This window comes from Haliotis asinina, chromosome 11, assembly GCF_037392515.1.
Source record: "Haliotis asinina isolate JCU_RB_2024 chromosome 11, JCU_Hal_asi_v2, whole genome shotgun sequence".
Taxonomy (NCBI): Eukaryota; Metazoa; Mollusca; class Gastropoda; order Lepetellida; family Haliotidae; genus Haliotis; species Haliotis asinina.
The window spans coordinates 3,348,051-3,364,520 of NC_090290.1; the positions used below are offsets into that span (position 1 = coordinate 3,348,051).

Genomic DNA, 16,470 nt, shown 5'->3' on the forward strand with positions numbered 1-16,470 from the left:
TCCTCACTCACTTCACATAAAAACATCTCCTCAATAACAGAGAGCAAGCACTGTACGCTCACATTTTCCACATCAATTTGATGCAGTTATTTCATGATTTACAGTAACGCAATAATAAAAGGAAAATGAATACAGCCAACAGGTGTGTAGCCATTTTATCATGTAAGCCCGATAGATTGCAAAGCTTCATATTTAGATAGTATTGAGGACTTGCCCAGCCTTTTAGCAACAATCAAGAGTAAGCATGGGCTTCATGATGGAAGCTACACCCCTGCCAAGTGGATCGGATCTATATCTCTGGCTAGCGTAAAGTGAAAACTTTGAATAATCTCTATCAGATTATTCTCCTGAGAATGATACAATATAGGGCAGGTTAGGGGTTCTAGGAACCATGCATTGTTAAAGCCATGCTGCGTCTTACCTATCCGCGAGTTTCCTTCACCCTGAAAACATTGTTATCATCACCATATCAGAGACTAAAACACTTTCTGCTTTACCCTTCTCAGGAATATCACAGACAAAAGTTATACCATAACTCTAAAAAATATATTTACAACACATAGTGGAGTTCTGATGGTCGAAAATAATAAAAAATCAATCAAAAGAAGGATTTCAAATAGTCATCAGTTGTAAAAAAGATATTTTCAATTAATCAGAAGTTTGTTGTTGTAGAAAAGACTCCCGAATAAAGTAAACTAACCTTTAAATTTCATGAATATTCATGAACAGACATGTACTCAAAAACACAGAGCTATGTGCATTGTAAAATTTTAATGTTTTTTTTAATTACAGTTCCAGTGTTTTCCTTGCAACGTACATTTCATTGCAAGGCAGTATTAGTTATGAAAAAAACATTAAAACATTAATGATAAAAAAATATAGGGAAAACCCCTTAAAGTTGGTAATTACACTAACAATGTATATATTTCAATTACAATCGATAATCATTCACCACAAGTCCTCTGATATTTGATTGTGGATTTTGTTTCTGATTCCCACCACCAAGAACACATCTCAGACTTAAGCATACTGTATATGACTGTAGATAAGCCGTACTTTGAAGACCAAAAATAGCAGTCTGAAGAAGAGACGGCTTATGATTCAAGTTCATAAAAGTATTTTTCACGTTGTGAGTTGTGAGTTGTGAGACACAACAACAAAAGGATGGTCTTGCAGGTTACAACTGCATGTCAGTTTGCCACGGTTACATCCAATATGTTGTCAATGTAAATGTAAGCACATACATATTTACCACACAAGTGTCTAAAAAGCATCATTATCATATTGGGATAAACAACCAGGTGGTCGGGTACTCTAGTGGGTATGATAAAAGACTTTTTATCTCTGATGACTTGCCTGAAATTGATAACTGAAACTTCAAGGCAAGCAGCATCCAAATGGACAATACTTCACCATAATATGTGCCTTGTCCACACTGTCCATGCCACATGTCTTGGTGGTTCATTTACCATCATCACCATAATATGTGCCCTGTTCATACTGTTCATACCACGTTTTGGTGGTTCATTTACCATCATCACCATAATATGTGCCCTGTTCATACCATATGTTTTGGTGGTTCATTTAGCATCATCACCATAATATGTGCCCTGTTCATACTGTTCATACCATATCTCTTGGTGGTTCATTTACCATCATCACCATAATATGTGCCCTGTTCATACTGTTCATACCATATCTCTTGGTGGTTCATTTACCATCATCACCATAATATGTGCCCTGTTCATACTGTTCATACCATATCTCTTGGTGGTTCATTTACCATCATCACCATATGTGCCCTGTTCATACTGTTCATACCATATCTCTTGGTGGTTCATTTACCATCATCACCATAATATGTGCCTTGTCCACACTGTCCATGCCACATGTCTTGGTGGTTCATTTACCATCATCACCATAATATGTGCCCTGTTCATACTGTTCATACCACGTTTTGGTGGTTCATTTACCATCATCACCATAATATGTGCCCTGTTCATACCATATGTTTTGGTGGTTCATTTACCATCATCACCATAATATGTGCCCTGTTCATACTGTTCATACCATATCTCTTGGTGGTTCATTTAGCATCATCACCATAATATGTGCCCTGTTCATACTGTTCATACCATATCTCTTGGTGGTTCATTTACCATCATCACCATAATATGTGCCCTGTTCATACTGTTCATACCATATCTCTTGGTGGTTCATTTACCATCATCACCATAATATGTGCCCTGTTCATACTGTTCATACCATATCTCTTGGTGGTTCATTTACCATCATCACCATATGTGCCCTGTTCATACCATATCTCTTGGTGGTTCATTTACCATCATCACCATAATATGTGCCCTGTTCATACTGTTCATACCATATCTCTTGGTGGTTCATTTACCATCATCACCATAATATGTGCCCTGTTCATACTGTTCATACCATATCTCTTGGTGGTTCATTTACCATCATCACCATAATATGTGCCCTGTTCATACTGTTCATACCATATCTCTTGGTGGTTCATTTAGCATCATCACCATAATATGTGCACTGTTCATACTGTTCATACCATATCTCTTGGTGGTTCATTTACCATCATCACCATAATATGTGCCCTGTTCATACTGTTCATACCATATCTCTTGGTGGTTCATTTACCATCATCACCATAATATGTGCCCTGTTCATACTGTTCATACCATATCTCTTGGTGGTTCATTTAGCATCATCACCATAATATGTGCCCTGTTCATACTGTTCATACCATATCTCTTGGTGGTTCATTTACCATCATCACCATAATATGTGCCCTGTTCATACTGTTCATACCATATCTCTTGGTGGTTCATTTACCATCATCACCATAATATGTGCCCTGTTCATACTGTTCATACCATATCTCTTGGTGGTTCATTTAGCATCATCACCATAATATGTGCCCTGTTCATACTGTTCATACCATATGTTTTGGTGGTTCATTTACCATCATCACCATATGTGCCCTGTTCATACCATATCTCTTGGTGGTTCATTTACCATCATCACCATAATATGTGCCCTGTTCATACCATATGTTTTGGTGGTTCATTTACCATCATCACCATAATATGTGCCCTGTTCATACCATATGTTTTGGTGGTTCATTTACCATCATCACCATAATATGTGCCCTGTTCATACCATATGTTTTGGTGGTTCATTTACCATCATCACCATAATATGTGCCCTGTTCATACTGTTCATACCATATCTCTTGGTGGTTCATTTAGCATCATCACCATAATATGTGCCCTGTTCATACTGTTCATACCATATCTCTTGGTGGTTCATTTACCATCATCACCATAATATGTGCCCTGTTCATACTGTTCATACCATATCTCTTGGTGGTTCATTTACCATCATCACCATAATATGTGCCCTGTTCATACTGTTCATACCATATCTCTTGGTGGTTCATTTACCATCATCACCATATGTGCCCTGTTCATACCATATCTCTTGGTGGTTCATTTACCATCATCACCATAATATGTGCCCTGTTCATACTGTTCATACCATATCTCTTGGTGGTTCATTTACCATCATCACCATAATATGTGCCCTGTTCATACTGTTCATACCATATCTCTTGGTGGTTCATTTACCATCATCACCATAATATGTGCCCTGTTCATACTGTTCATACCATATCTCTTGGTGGTTCATTTAGCATCATCACCATAATATGTGCACTGTTCATACTGTTCATACCATATCTCTTGGTGGTTCATTTACCATCATCACCATAATATGTGCCCTGTTCATACTGTTCATACCATATCTCTTGGTGGTTCATTTACCATCATCACCATAATATGTGCCCTGTTCATACTGTTCATACCATATCTCTTGGTGGTTCATTTAGCATCATCACCATAATATGTGCCCTGTTCATACTGTTCATACCATATCTCTTGGTGGTTCATTTACCATCATCACCATAATATGTGCCCTGTTCATACTGTTCATACCATATCTCTTGGTGGTTCATTTACCATCATCACCATAATATGTGCCCTGTTCATACTGTTCATACCATATCTCTTGGTGGTTCATTTAGCATCATCACCATAATATGTGCCCTGTTCATACTGTTCATACCATATGTTTTGGTGGTTCATTTACTGTCTTTACCATAATAAGTCACCTATTCATGTTTGTCAGAAATATCTACATCAAAATCAGTACCTAACAGGAGAGAGGTTTATTAAATATACACATTATACATCTTGCCATGACCACTAAAATACGCAGAATGTTGAAATCTGCACAGAATTGTTCTTGCTGGTAGGTGTAATACAGCTGGATTGATATTTGAGGAACTTGTCATTGGACTATCACTCAACATGAAGCTACGTCAGAGACAGAGTCAATGAAATATCATCACATACATGATCCACTAGATCAATGAGGATGGTTAAAATGTCTACTCAGTAAGCAGCTCATTCACCATAAACTATACAACAAAGAAAACTATATCCACACAGGTGACAAAAAGAAGAAATACCACACCAATGCTCAGTACACAACATTTAAAAGTGTGTAAAAAGAATTTTCCCTTAAGCGTTGTTTCCAAGTATCACAGGGCAAATGACGTTAGGCGATAGTAATTGCCAGTATATCAACTTTGTCCACAAGACTTTTCTTCTAGTATAAAGAATTTTGTATATATTTGCCTCTGATATCTTTGCACATGTATATAATAAAGCTAATACCTTTACATCGGGTCTAACAAATCTGACTGTATGACAGTGATAACTATTAAACCAATCTAAGCTTAAAGCAATATCATGTTGGAACACATTTATAAAAAGGTCACCAGCCCTTATTGACTGATAAGCGACACTTTATTTCATATTTTGAAAACACTACCACTACAAACAGATTAAATACAAATTAAAATAATGCTCAGACTCTATACTGGTTTCGACTGCTATTTTGATCCAGGCACACCATAATGTGTCCTGGTACACTCACCTTGTTCTCTCTCTACAGGTGTTTCTGTAATCCTCACTTCTTGTTGTCGACGCTGATGCTGCAGTTTTCACCGACTGCACTGAGCCCTTCTCTGATGGTGTCGGTGTGCCCTGAGGAGTTGGATAGAGTGAGTGAGATGTGATTATCAAGGGAGGGAGTGAGTTTTACACTGCTTTGAAAATATTTCAGCAATATCATAATAGTGGAAACCAGAAATGGGCTTCACATTGTACGCTTGAGGGAATCGAATCCAGGTCTTTGGTGTGATGAGCGAACGCTTTAACAACTGGATATCCCAACACCCTATCGACTGCATGAAAATTTAATGTATTCAAACACATAGTCTGAACATCATCACGTCATGCCAGGTTAATATGGGAAGAGAATATGTGATCAGCTAACCAACACTCTGGTGATGTCCACAATTATCGATACAAGAAGAATTATGATCATTGTGAATCCTGGACAAGGCAAAGTACATAACTTTCCTGCTCCTCCAACTGAAAACAAGAAATGGACAGATAACAACACATATCATCTGTTAAGATGAAAAGCAATGGGACATGTTCCATCTTAAAACCTATGTGCATGTTGTATAAGGATCCTTTTCAATCCAAATTGTTCGTTTGAAATTGAAAAAAAAATATGTAAATGCCAAAAAATCTGTAAATAGCAAGATATATCTATATCTCTCTTTGATATATCTACCATTTTTTGTTGAAAAATACTGAACAGTTTTCAAGTTGTGCTTAGGAAACGACACCTACCTCTATTTCAGCTAAGTCTTATTTGTCTGAAGACAAATGCCTCTCCCTGTCCACAGTGTAGCATCACATAAACGTGTTAAAAATATTCCTGCCATAGTGTCATGACCGAAATTATGTCAACATGTGGCAGAGCCCTCAAATTTTAGAGTGCATTTGTATATATTGGCAGGTAACACTGTTAGCAAAGTATTAGAAAAATCTTGATAATCTTGATGTGTGAAAGTCCATCTTAATAACTTCATACAAAACCCCAATATGCCAGAAATCATATAACATGTGACTGGAAGGCACACGCTCTGCCGCAGTGTAGAAAACTAAGCATGAAAGTCAAGAGAGGGAAATTTAAGGTGTCATCAAACTTAAACAGAATGGCTGCAATTCTCACAAGGACCAAACAAATTTGGAAAACTGTTGCAGCTTTCGTGATGTGCTCAGAAATGGTCAAAAATAGAGACCATGTTCAACTAGGCCATTATGGAGACCATGTGTAAAATCAGACTGGAATTCATACAAGCAATAATAAGAAACACCATTCCTCAAAACTACCTACCCGTTTCAGCTCCTGAAGTCTTTTTGAGTATTCCTTCCTGCCTGTCTGGAGTCCTGCAAGAGCGTGATGAGACTGTTGGTACACCATAAGAATATTACATGTTGTTCAGTTGTCACAAGAGGAACATGGGTTGATGTCCCCTCGATGTTAGTTTATGTTCCCTAAGCCCAGCTTTTATTCAAGATAAAAAACAACTACCACAAAGTACCAAAGTAAGTCTAGCACTCCCAGCTGGGTACATACTCGCTTGAAAGCAGGGTACACTGGAAATAATAGAAGATCACTCAGTCAGGCAGAAAAACACATTTATGTCTGTGGTCAGATAATGAAGTATGTTGCATCTCTGCTGGATGAAAAACTATAGATAAGTTCTTGCTGATCAGGTATTTACCATTAAAGAATCCGATTTTTGCCCCCATGAAAAGTATCCAAACCAGACACCAAAACTAAACATTTCAAGATAATACAACTCCTGTCACATGTATTTCACAGCACTAATAGAATGAGATTGATGCCTAGTCTTACATTATTGCATTAAAAAAAGTCAAGTAACAATATTTTCTCAGGAATATTGGTCCAGATTAAACCTTGAGAATGACCACTGAATTTTACATCAATTTTATCAAGATACCAAAACTGCACACAGCAATATTTAGATGTTGATTTTTATGTTTCATCATTCAGTCTCCAACTTTTAGAATACAGATCAAACAAGTGTAGAAGTGAGCACAGCTCACATATCCCTGCTTCCCTCCTTGGGACATAGTAATGACTAACATGCGTGTGAAGTTTGGTGAACCTAGCATGTAAACTTTCAGAGATATGCTCCGGACAAGTTTCGGGATGGAAGGATGAATGGAATGAACGCTATACACCCCTGTTACTTCATAGCTGGGGTATAACAATTTAACAGTTCTACACAAATACAGTATAATGCTACTTGGGTTGGAAGAGTACTGGCACTTGTCAGATCCTGTGATGACCAGAATTTGACTGAGATGGTTGGAAAATTGTCTGGAGAATACAAGCTGTAGACCACAGGAACTGTGGAGCTGTGGAGCTGTGGAGCTGTGGAGCCAACATGAATTCACTGCTTCACATGAGTCTGTTGTCATCTTACCTTCCTTCATATAGTAATCCACATATTTTTTGGCATGGAGCGCAGAGCCCACATGACACGTGTAGTTCTGGACCTTGCCGTTCTCTGTGATATGGGGTATGTCGGAGCTGTTGGGTCGGTACCGATGTATCACCTGAAGCTTGTCAAGGTCCTGACCGTCCTGGACATAATGAGAGCGTCATCTCTTAGTAGCATTAAGAAGTTGTTATAGATGACAAAGATATTTTAGGGATTTAAACTTCACCTACTGAAGAGATCTGTAATGATCCTGAAACATTGTATGGGAAACAAAATAGAAAAATATTTAAAAAATAAGTAAAATAAATAAAATATGCTTGTCATCATCACATAGTCAGTCAGTTGCCAGATCTGTGAAACAGAACACTCAGCACTATCCAATCTCTTTCAACCCCAAACAATGGTTTCTGACTGTCCAAGGGACACTACTCTGCACAGCAACTGGCCCAGCACATCTGAGCTTGTGCTGGTTGAGGTATTGGCATGCAGCCTGCAATACGATACATCACAATACCAGCACTTTAATCACAATGATATATGGCCAAAGTATTGTGCACTTATGATACAGAATATCACAATATATAAAATCTTTAATTCTAACAAATACTATAAAACACCTCAAGATCAAAACAAAACAAATTTTGAACCAGTTTTTTTCTCTACTGTCTTGTGTTTGCACTTGGAGCCTGGCCAAGTGTTGTGGAGTCAAATGCAATACAAATTACCTATATTGTTATTATTAATCTGAGTCCCAGTAACTCTCTATGAAGGAAGAAGTGACAAACATGCTTGTTTTCATTTAAGCCATAACTGAAAACTTCCATCCATTATATGGAGAAGGGAAAACAAGTGGTTTTTTCTTGTGTTCAGCGCTGAAAAAAGTAAAATGTCTTTTTGCTTGTAACATTTCTATTAAGGTAGATGAAATATCCCTTTTACTGTTCGAATGATCATTTCGATCAAATGATCAAAAGTTTACAGTCATATTTACATATCATATTTGACAGTCAGTGCAGATCTGCTGTACACAATAAATTTGGGGGCATTTACTAGAAAATGATGCTGATATTTTTTGTCACATCCATCAACTTTATAGCCATGTGACAGTCAGTGCAGATCTGCTGTACACAATAAATTTGGGGGCATTTACTAGAAAATGATGCTGATATTTTTTGTCACATCCATCAACTTTATAGCCATGTGACAGTCAGTGCAGATCTGCTGTACACAATAAATTTGGGGGCATTTACTAGAAAATGATGCTGATATTGTTTGTCGAATCCATCAACTTTATAGCCATGTGACAGTCAGTGCAGATCTGCTGTACACAATAAATTTGGGGGCATTTACTAGAAAATGATGCTGATATTTTTTGTCGCATCCATCAACTTTATAGCCATGTGACAGTCAGTGCAGATCTGCTGTACAGTATAGCCATGTGACAGTCAGTGCAGATCTGCTGTACACAATAAATTCGGGGGCATTTACTAGAAAATGATGCTGATATTTTTTGTCGCATCCATCAACTTTATAGCCATGTGACAGTCAGTGCAGATCTGCTGTACACAACAAATTCGGGGGCATTTACTAGAAAATGATGCTGATATTGTTTGTCGCATCCATCAACTTTATAGCCATATGACAGTCAGTGCAGATCTGCTGTACACAATAAATTCGGGGGCATTTACTAGAAAATGATGCTGATATTGTTTGTCGCATCCATCAACTTTATAGCCATATGACAGTCAGTGCAGATCTGCTGTACACAATAAATTCGGGGGCATTTACTAGAAAATGATGCTGATATTGTTTGTCGCATCCATCAACTTTATAGCCATATGACAGTCAGTGCATATCTGCTGTACACAATAAGTTCGGGGGCATTTACTAGAAAATGATGCTGATATTGTTTGTCGCATCCATCAACTTTATAGCCATATGACAGTGATCCAAATCCAACAGAGACAAATAGATATGATGAGCATGAATCCAAATACTACAAAATCATCCAAGTGACTAATCTGCTAGATGCTCATGACGTTGATCATGGTATTGTCTGGTCCTGACTTGATTGTTCACAGATGGCTGTCATACAGCTGGAATATTGCTGAGTGCAGAGTTAAACAACAAACAAACAAACAAACAAACGGTTCAAAGCAGAATAGATTGCTGGGGACCTATTCAAAACAACTAGCAGACATGAGGTGACTCTGCCAAGCTATGCGTAGCTACTCGACACATTTTCTAATGGTACTTACAAAGACATTGCTGGCATATTCAGATAGACGAGCAGCTTCTTTTCTGGCCACAACAGAGAGGGATGTCTTCTTCAGCTTGGGAGAGATAGACAGCTTCATATCAGGTGAACTTGGAGGACTGTAACTGGAACATAACACATAAAACAATCAGGTCATCAGGTCACCGTCACAGGTCACCGTCACAGGTCACCATCACAGGTCCCTGTCACAGTTTAATCTTTACAGCTTTAGTTCACATTCGCAAAAATAACATCTTTGTGCACGTGGCACAAGGATTGGGCATTGCCCAAACATCTCTGGACAAAGTACTAGCATTATAGTATCAGATTTGCAGTGCAGTGATGTCACAGCATTGTGACATCATCAAGTTCATGACATCATGGCACTGTCAGGTCATTGTACAAAATCTACTGTCAAAATGATATATATATCCTTGGTGATATCCTATGGCCTAACACAAGCGATATCTCCTGTGGTACACAGTTTTGGATGATAAATTGTGATATGTATTGGTGTACTGCAATACATATTGTAATAATTAATATGTTGTGAAAACAAAAACAGATGATTTAAGGTAATGAAATCACTGTCTCCTCTCTTTGGATACAGTGCCACTGGCCACTGTCAGAACTTTGTGATTGTACACGAGATCAAATGAAAATTTTTTCCGAATTGATGACTTTGCTCTACAGTTTGTAACTCAAGAAAAAGCGTCTGCAGCAGCATCAGCCATTTGGGTTTATATATCAATACAATGAGTGCCGGAACCAGTCTATTTTTTTATTGATGTGGTTTTAAAGTCATGCAAAAGCAATCATATCACCAAAAAACATTCTCAAAACTATTAATATATAATAATATAAAGGAAATTCAACTGTTATTAGTATTTTGTGACTACATCACAAAGATTATCACAGAAATTACTGATCATATCGGGGCATACCAATCACACAGCTTTTATCATAGCTCACTTGCAGTACTTTTATCTAACAGATTAAACTTGGCAACACAATTGTTGCAGAGGTACTATGAAAAAGGTATAAGGAGTTCTTGCATATATTTTGAAGGTTTCAATTTCAATTTCCAATTTATTTGTTCTTCCCTAAATCTGAGTTACACATCGAGCAAGCCCTTGCGGCTGTTGCTGCTATCTTTGTTGACACTGGCAAGCTCAGTCGTAACAGCCTATCTGATTGGCTTCTGTGAGAAGGCGGACCCAGCAAAAGGAGGTAATAAAATTATCGGGCCATGTCGTAGATGCATCCAGGGTACTAGTAGAGATTTATCGAGGATGGTTATTTTAACTTTTGTAAGCAATGATCATCAGTGTGTACGTACAACACGAATTTTTAGTACAGTGTTAGACTCAGCAATATTCCAACAATGTACATGAGACATGATGAGAGGAACTTGTCAAAGCTTAGTTTGGACATGATATATCCTGGAATTGATAATATGAGCACCCATTCATGCTATCAGTGAATCACAACTGGTTGTCAGTGAAGTCACCGGATCCAACACAAGATCCACTTGGTTGCCTCTTACACTCAGCAGTTCTTGGTGGACTAACGCTATACAAGAATCACTGGAGCGTTCATTCCACATGATAAAGTGCTAGTAGTTATTCTCTCTCAAGGTATATTTATGCAGTACATGATTTCAGGTCATTACAGTCATATTTCACACAAACTGAGCCTGTTCTCACCTCTCATCGTCATCAACAACCCGCACCCACGTTTCCTTCTTCAGAACCACACCTTCTTTGTCCCTCCTCTTGTCTGCCTCTCCCCTCCTGTCTGGGTCTGACTGTGCCTTCCGCTTGTCTTTGCCACTTTGTGACACATCAATCCTCTTATCTTTGGTTCCTTTACGTTCCTTGGAAGCATCTTGTTTTCTGGATTTATGTGCCATCTTTACCTTTCCATCAGGGCTCGGCCTCCTGAGACTTTTCCGCTGCGGACTTTTTGATGGAGGTGCTGGGATCTGTTCCAGATCGGAGGTCTCCATTACTCTATGTAGGAGGTCATACTTCTGCTGTAAGTCACACAGTATAAACCAGAGATCATACAGACCCAGGGTTTTACACAATACAGAGGATAGATCATAGAGACCCAGGGTTCTACACAATACAGAGGACAGATCATAGTGACCCAGGGTTTTACACAATGCATAATTCCTGCATGTTTGACTCACACAACATAGAGGATAGATCATAGAGACCCTGGGTTTTACACAATGCGTAATTGCATGTTTGACTCAACAATTTAGCAAAATATACAAAAGCAGGTTTCATACAAGTCATAGCTGAAGTATAATGATTTTGTTTACCTATGTGAATCCAAATAGGCTCACTATACAATTTATTTCTTTATTGACAAGATATCTTCATGACTCAGAAATGGACAAAATGACTTCCCAAATCATTTTAAGCCAACATTTTGAGCTCACATTTTTCAAAGTTTTTGTGACACCGTGGTGAACCTTGTTATAACCCTAAATCTGGGATATGTGAAGGATATAAGATGATCCCAAGGTTTGGGTTGAAAATGTAAACATGAGGGCCACAGAGCCAGTAACAGACAAACAGGTTAACGACAAAGAGATTTACGGGATCAGAATCCCATTGACAATAGGCATTTAAAAGCATCCATGGAAACATAAAAAAAGTCCAAGTGATTGTTGCAAAATTTCATTCAAGCAACAATATGTTATCACTGTCTGTTACTAGCCGAGGTATGGTATCATTTCCAATTTGATTACTGTAACAATGTGATGATCATGATACACAATACAATAACAATAACTGAATTACAACAATTATACAACATAGTATTAATCAGTCCCTCCTGGATTCCACAATTCCGTGGTTGCAGAAAAAATCATGGAATTTACCTTGCCATGCAGAACAATGTCTGGTCCGCAGAAAACGCATTTGCATGCAGAATCTGTGCAGAATTTGCCACTTTTCAGCTGCAGAATTTGCTCATTTTAAAAACTGTGTGAAAACTGTCAGCCCAAACAAAACATAGAGCTAATGTCAAAAGTAGGGTTGGTTACACATTAAAAGGACTGACATATTTATTGTGACATTTTCAAAATAATCATGATTAAAGATACTTCATTAATAAAGGAAGTTTTAGGCATTTTTGAAATAATATTAGATGAATTTGGCACTGCAATTACATTCTCAAAATCGATCATTTTCAAATTTCAGATTTCTTTTAGGTATAAAATTGTCTGCAAGTAACGAAAAGTTACAACTGAGAGGAGAGAAATAACTTTCAGCGAGTATTTAATTCTCAAACACAGAAAAAAGGGTGGGTGCCTTGTCACTCAAGATGTGATGGGTACTGTCGACATAACTTTATATCAGTGATTAAGAATTAAACTATGAAGGTCTGTATAATGTTTTTGTTGTTTTTTCTAAATGTTTTAGACGCAGAATGTTTTGCAGAATATTGAAGAGTGGGGTGCAGAATTTGCTTAACTTTGCCGCGGAATTCTTATAAATTTGCCGTGGAATCCAGGAGGGACTGATTAATGATGATAGTTAAGTGTCTTGGACATACATTTTGTTCACAAAGACCCCTGATAATTAAGAGCATGAGTCTCAGGGACCCTAAAATACAGGACTCAAGGATAATCCCCGCCACCACTGAGACTAACAAATGGCTTCCTGTATGTACTAATTGGATCAAGTGAAGTTAAAATAGCCTACCATTTTCTTTGTGGTTCTGAAACATCCAGCTGGCTGGAACCTTGTCTCCCTCCTCTCTTTATTCATGTACACCTCCCTACAGTAACACAAACATTCTCATCTGAAATTGTGGTATAAGTAAGTAGGTATAGTTTTACGTCACTTTAGCCAATATTCCAGCAATATCACAGCGGAGGACACCAGAAATGGGCTTCATTCATTGTAGTATTTGTACACATGTTGGGAAAAAACGTGAGTCAGTGTTTTAACCACTGCTATACCCCACCGCCATGTAGCTAAAATTTTGGAAGAAACTATAGTGAGGATGGTCAAGCATCAACAGAGATTTGGGAAAGGCAAGGGGAATGGGCCATTATGATCATTAGAATAGAAGTGGCTCTTTAAAATGTTGAGGCTTACTACTGATATAAATTTAAAGGCAGTGGCCCATTGTAAATTCAGAAAATGGCTAACAATCCTGAAAATGGCCCATTGTCAAAGTTCTCTACCCCAATCCCTGCATCAAAGAATAAAATATTTCTTTATCAAGTATGACACAGGACAGTTACAAAATTGTTAAAATGGCCTCTGGAATTCAAAAATGCTGAAAAGAAAATCAATTTTGAAATCTGATTACCCACTGGAAGTCTTTTCAAAATGAGGAATATGGATGGTTAACATTCAGTTTCTGAATATTTGTTCTTAAAGTCTGTACAGATTATTATTGCCAATGGTCACAGCAGTAAGTTCACAATTAATTTAATAATTTGGAATATTAAATTCATCACATGCTATTCTGTTCTGAATCTGTAGAAAGACATTTTCAAAACATGACTTTCTGAAACTGAGATGCCAATTTAACCCAGTTTCTATTTTGGCCAAGGTCTGATGCAAAACTTATCCTTTATAAATTACATAAATTATAAATTCTTGGCCAAATTTAGTATGAACTACTAAATATTAAGTATAAATGTGTAAAATAAATATAAATATAAATCTAAGAATTTGTTATTAACCAAGTTAACACTGTACTCACCTAAATCAGTAGTAAGTGTCCACAAATAGCTTGACACTAAATAAAATGTGGTTGACATTTATTGTGTATGGTACGTATGCTTTTGATAATTCAATTTAATGCATCTTTTTTAAATTTGTATATTTTCACTGCTATCGTAGTTGTACATTTTGTGTTGTTGTTATTTTAACAAATACAATAAAATGGTATGGACTGGAATATCTCCAGGCACAATGTACTTCTTTTAACAGCAGCATTGGCACTTTTATTCAAGAAATTCAAAACCTGGAGATAACTATTTACCTACTGAAACTCGAGGTGGACCATGTTTACTAACATGGCTTGTCGACTTCTTTGTGATTTGACAGAGTCACCTTCTTCACTCATCAAAATTGAAGTATAAAGTTAGAAATAAAATTGCATCCACCATTAGCATTTTCCAGGTTTTAAAAGGGAGTTCTCAGTTATCAACAGAAACCAATGACATCAAAAATTGGATGATTAACATGGCTGTGAAAGATCATCTAAAACAATGTAAAGTGTCCATGTGCAACCTTGGCATCTGCAAAGTTGAACAAGCAGATATTTATTGGATGTGAATTGCTACATCCTATCTGCATAAAAATTGAGAGTGGACGCAACGAAATTTATTAGCACATCCACAGGGACATAGAAAAGGTTCAAATACTTTTTGTCAAAAATTTGGTCAAGTGGCAATAAGTTATCACCAAGTCTGCTACTAGTTGGGTAATGGTATCATTTCTAATTGAACTGTTGTAACAATGTGATGATCACGATACACAATACAATAACAGAAAGTGAATTACACCAATTTTACAAGATAATATTGATAAGAGCATATAAGTATATGGGACCCATGTTTTGTAGTCCAGGACACTTGAAAATTAGGAGTTTGAGTCACAGGGAGCCTCAAATCTAGGCTGAAATGTAAAACCCGGAACAAGTCAACTGTAGATAAATTGTGTAGATTGCCAGACTACAGTAGAAACAATCTGTTATTATTCAGTGTGGCAAACCACTCCAATGACAGTGAAACAAAACTTGACAAACACAATAATGAGTTTCTTTCATATAATATCAGACACCACAGCATTCAATGCAAATCAAGCCTCATTTTTATATTCATTATGTTGATGGTCATACGCTTTAACGGATAAAGTTTACAATAACGATCCATGAATTTATGTTCAACAGGGCAGGGTTACAACACTTCAGATAATAGCAGGGTTTATTTATATCCTATTGTTAGACAGCTGCCAAATTAGAGATTGTAGTAATGTATGTTGTGGTGACAAAGGACTGGTTGTTAAGTGGTAATGAGACACTAAGGTAAAGATCTGCTTGACAACACATGAAATTAGTGTAAGTGTGGAAATATTAATAATAATAGTAATAACAATAAATAATAAAATCTAAATCTGAATTCACACAAAGTTAATTTAATATTTGCATTTTTACCAAATTTCTCCAGTGTCAACAAAACAGTTTACTGAGTGTGCTGTATACATAACTCGATATGTGTAATCAAAATTATTCCACATTGTATGCACGCGATTGTTCATTTACATCAAAGAAGATTTGGAAATGCTTGTTCGGCCAAACAGGTGCGTGATTTCCGTGAATTCGAAATCGAATTACAAAACAAATCTGTCCATCTAGTTTCCAAATGATTTTAAATCAAAAGAACATAATCACCCTTAACTGACGAAGCACTGCAGAAATGAGAAAACAATCGTCGATACAGTTCAATACATGAATGAAAAACATGGATAAGGTGAAATGGACTTGGCCACTGAGTCCAGCTTAGATACTCACAGCTTCCTAGCAACAAGGTTTGCCACGTCTTTCAGATCTCCTGGAGAAAATGTCATCTTGAGTTTTCGCTATTTACTAGACGTTCCCTTTATGTTTCTGCTTTTTACACATGGTTTACGTTATTTGCAGTCTGTTTTAAACGGTAAACGTCCTATTGCACCAGATCTGACATTTCCACGAC

At 37.2% G+C, this 16,470-nt stretch overlaps 1 protein-coding gene across 1 annotated transcript; it reads right to left on the bottom strand.

Moving 5' to 3' along the window:
* Positions 1 to 393: 393 nt before the first annotated feature.
* Positions 394 to 16,345, bottom strand: LOC137256593 (uncharacterized). The gene is made up of 8 exons (XM_067794467.1): positions 16,290 to 16,345; positions 13,460 to 13,535; positions 11,447 to 11,775; positions 9,742 to 9,859; positions 7,466 to 7,625; positions 6,346 to 6,398; positions 5,029 to 5,138; positions 394 to 443 (listed from the first exon to the last, which is right to left on the bottom strand). Exons 1-8 carry the CDS (start codon positions 16,343 to 16,345, stop codon positions 422 to 424), a joined length of 924 nt encoding a protein of 307 aa, XP_067650568.1. The 3' UTR covers positions 394 to 421.
* Between the last annotated feature and the right edge of the window lie 125 nt (positions 16,346 to 16,470).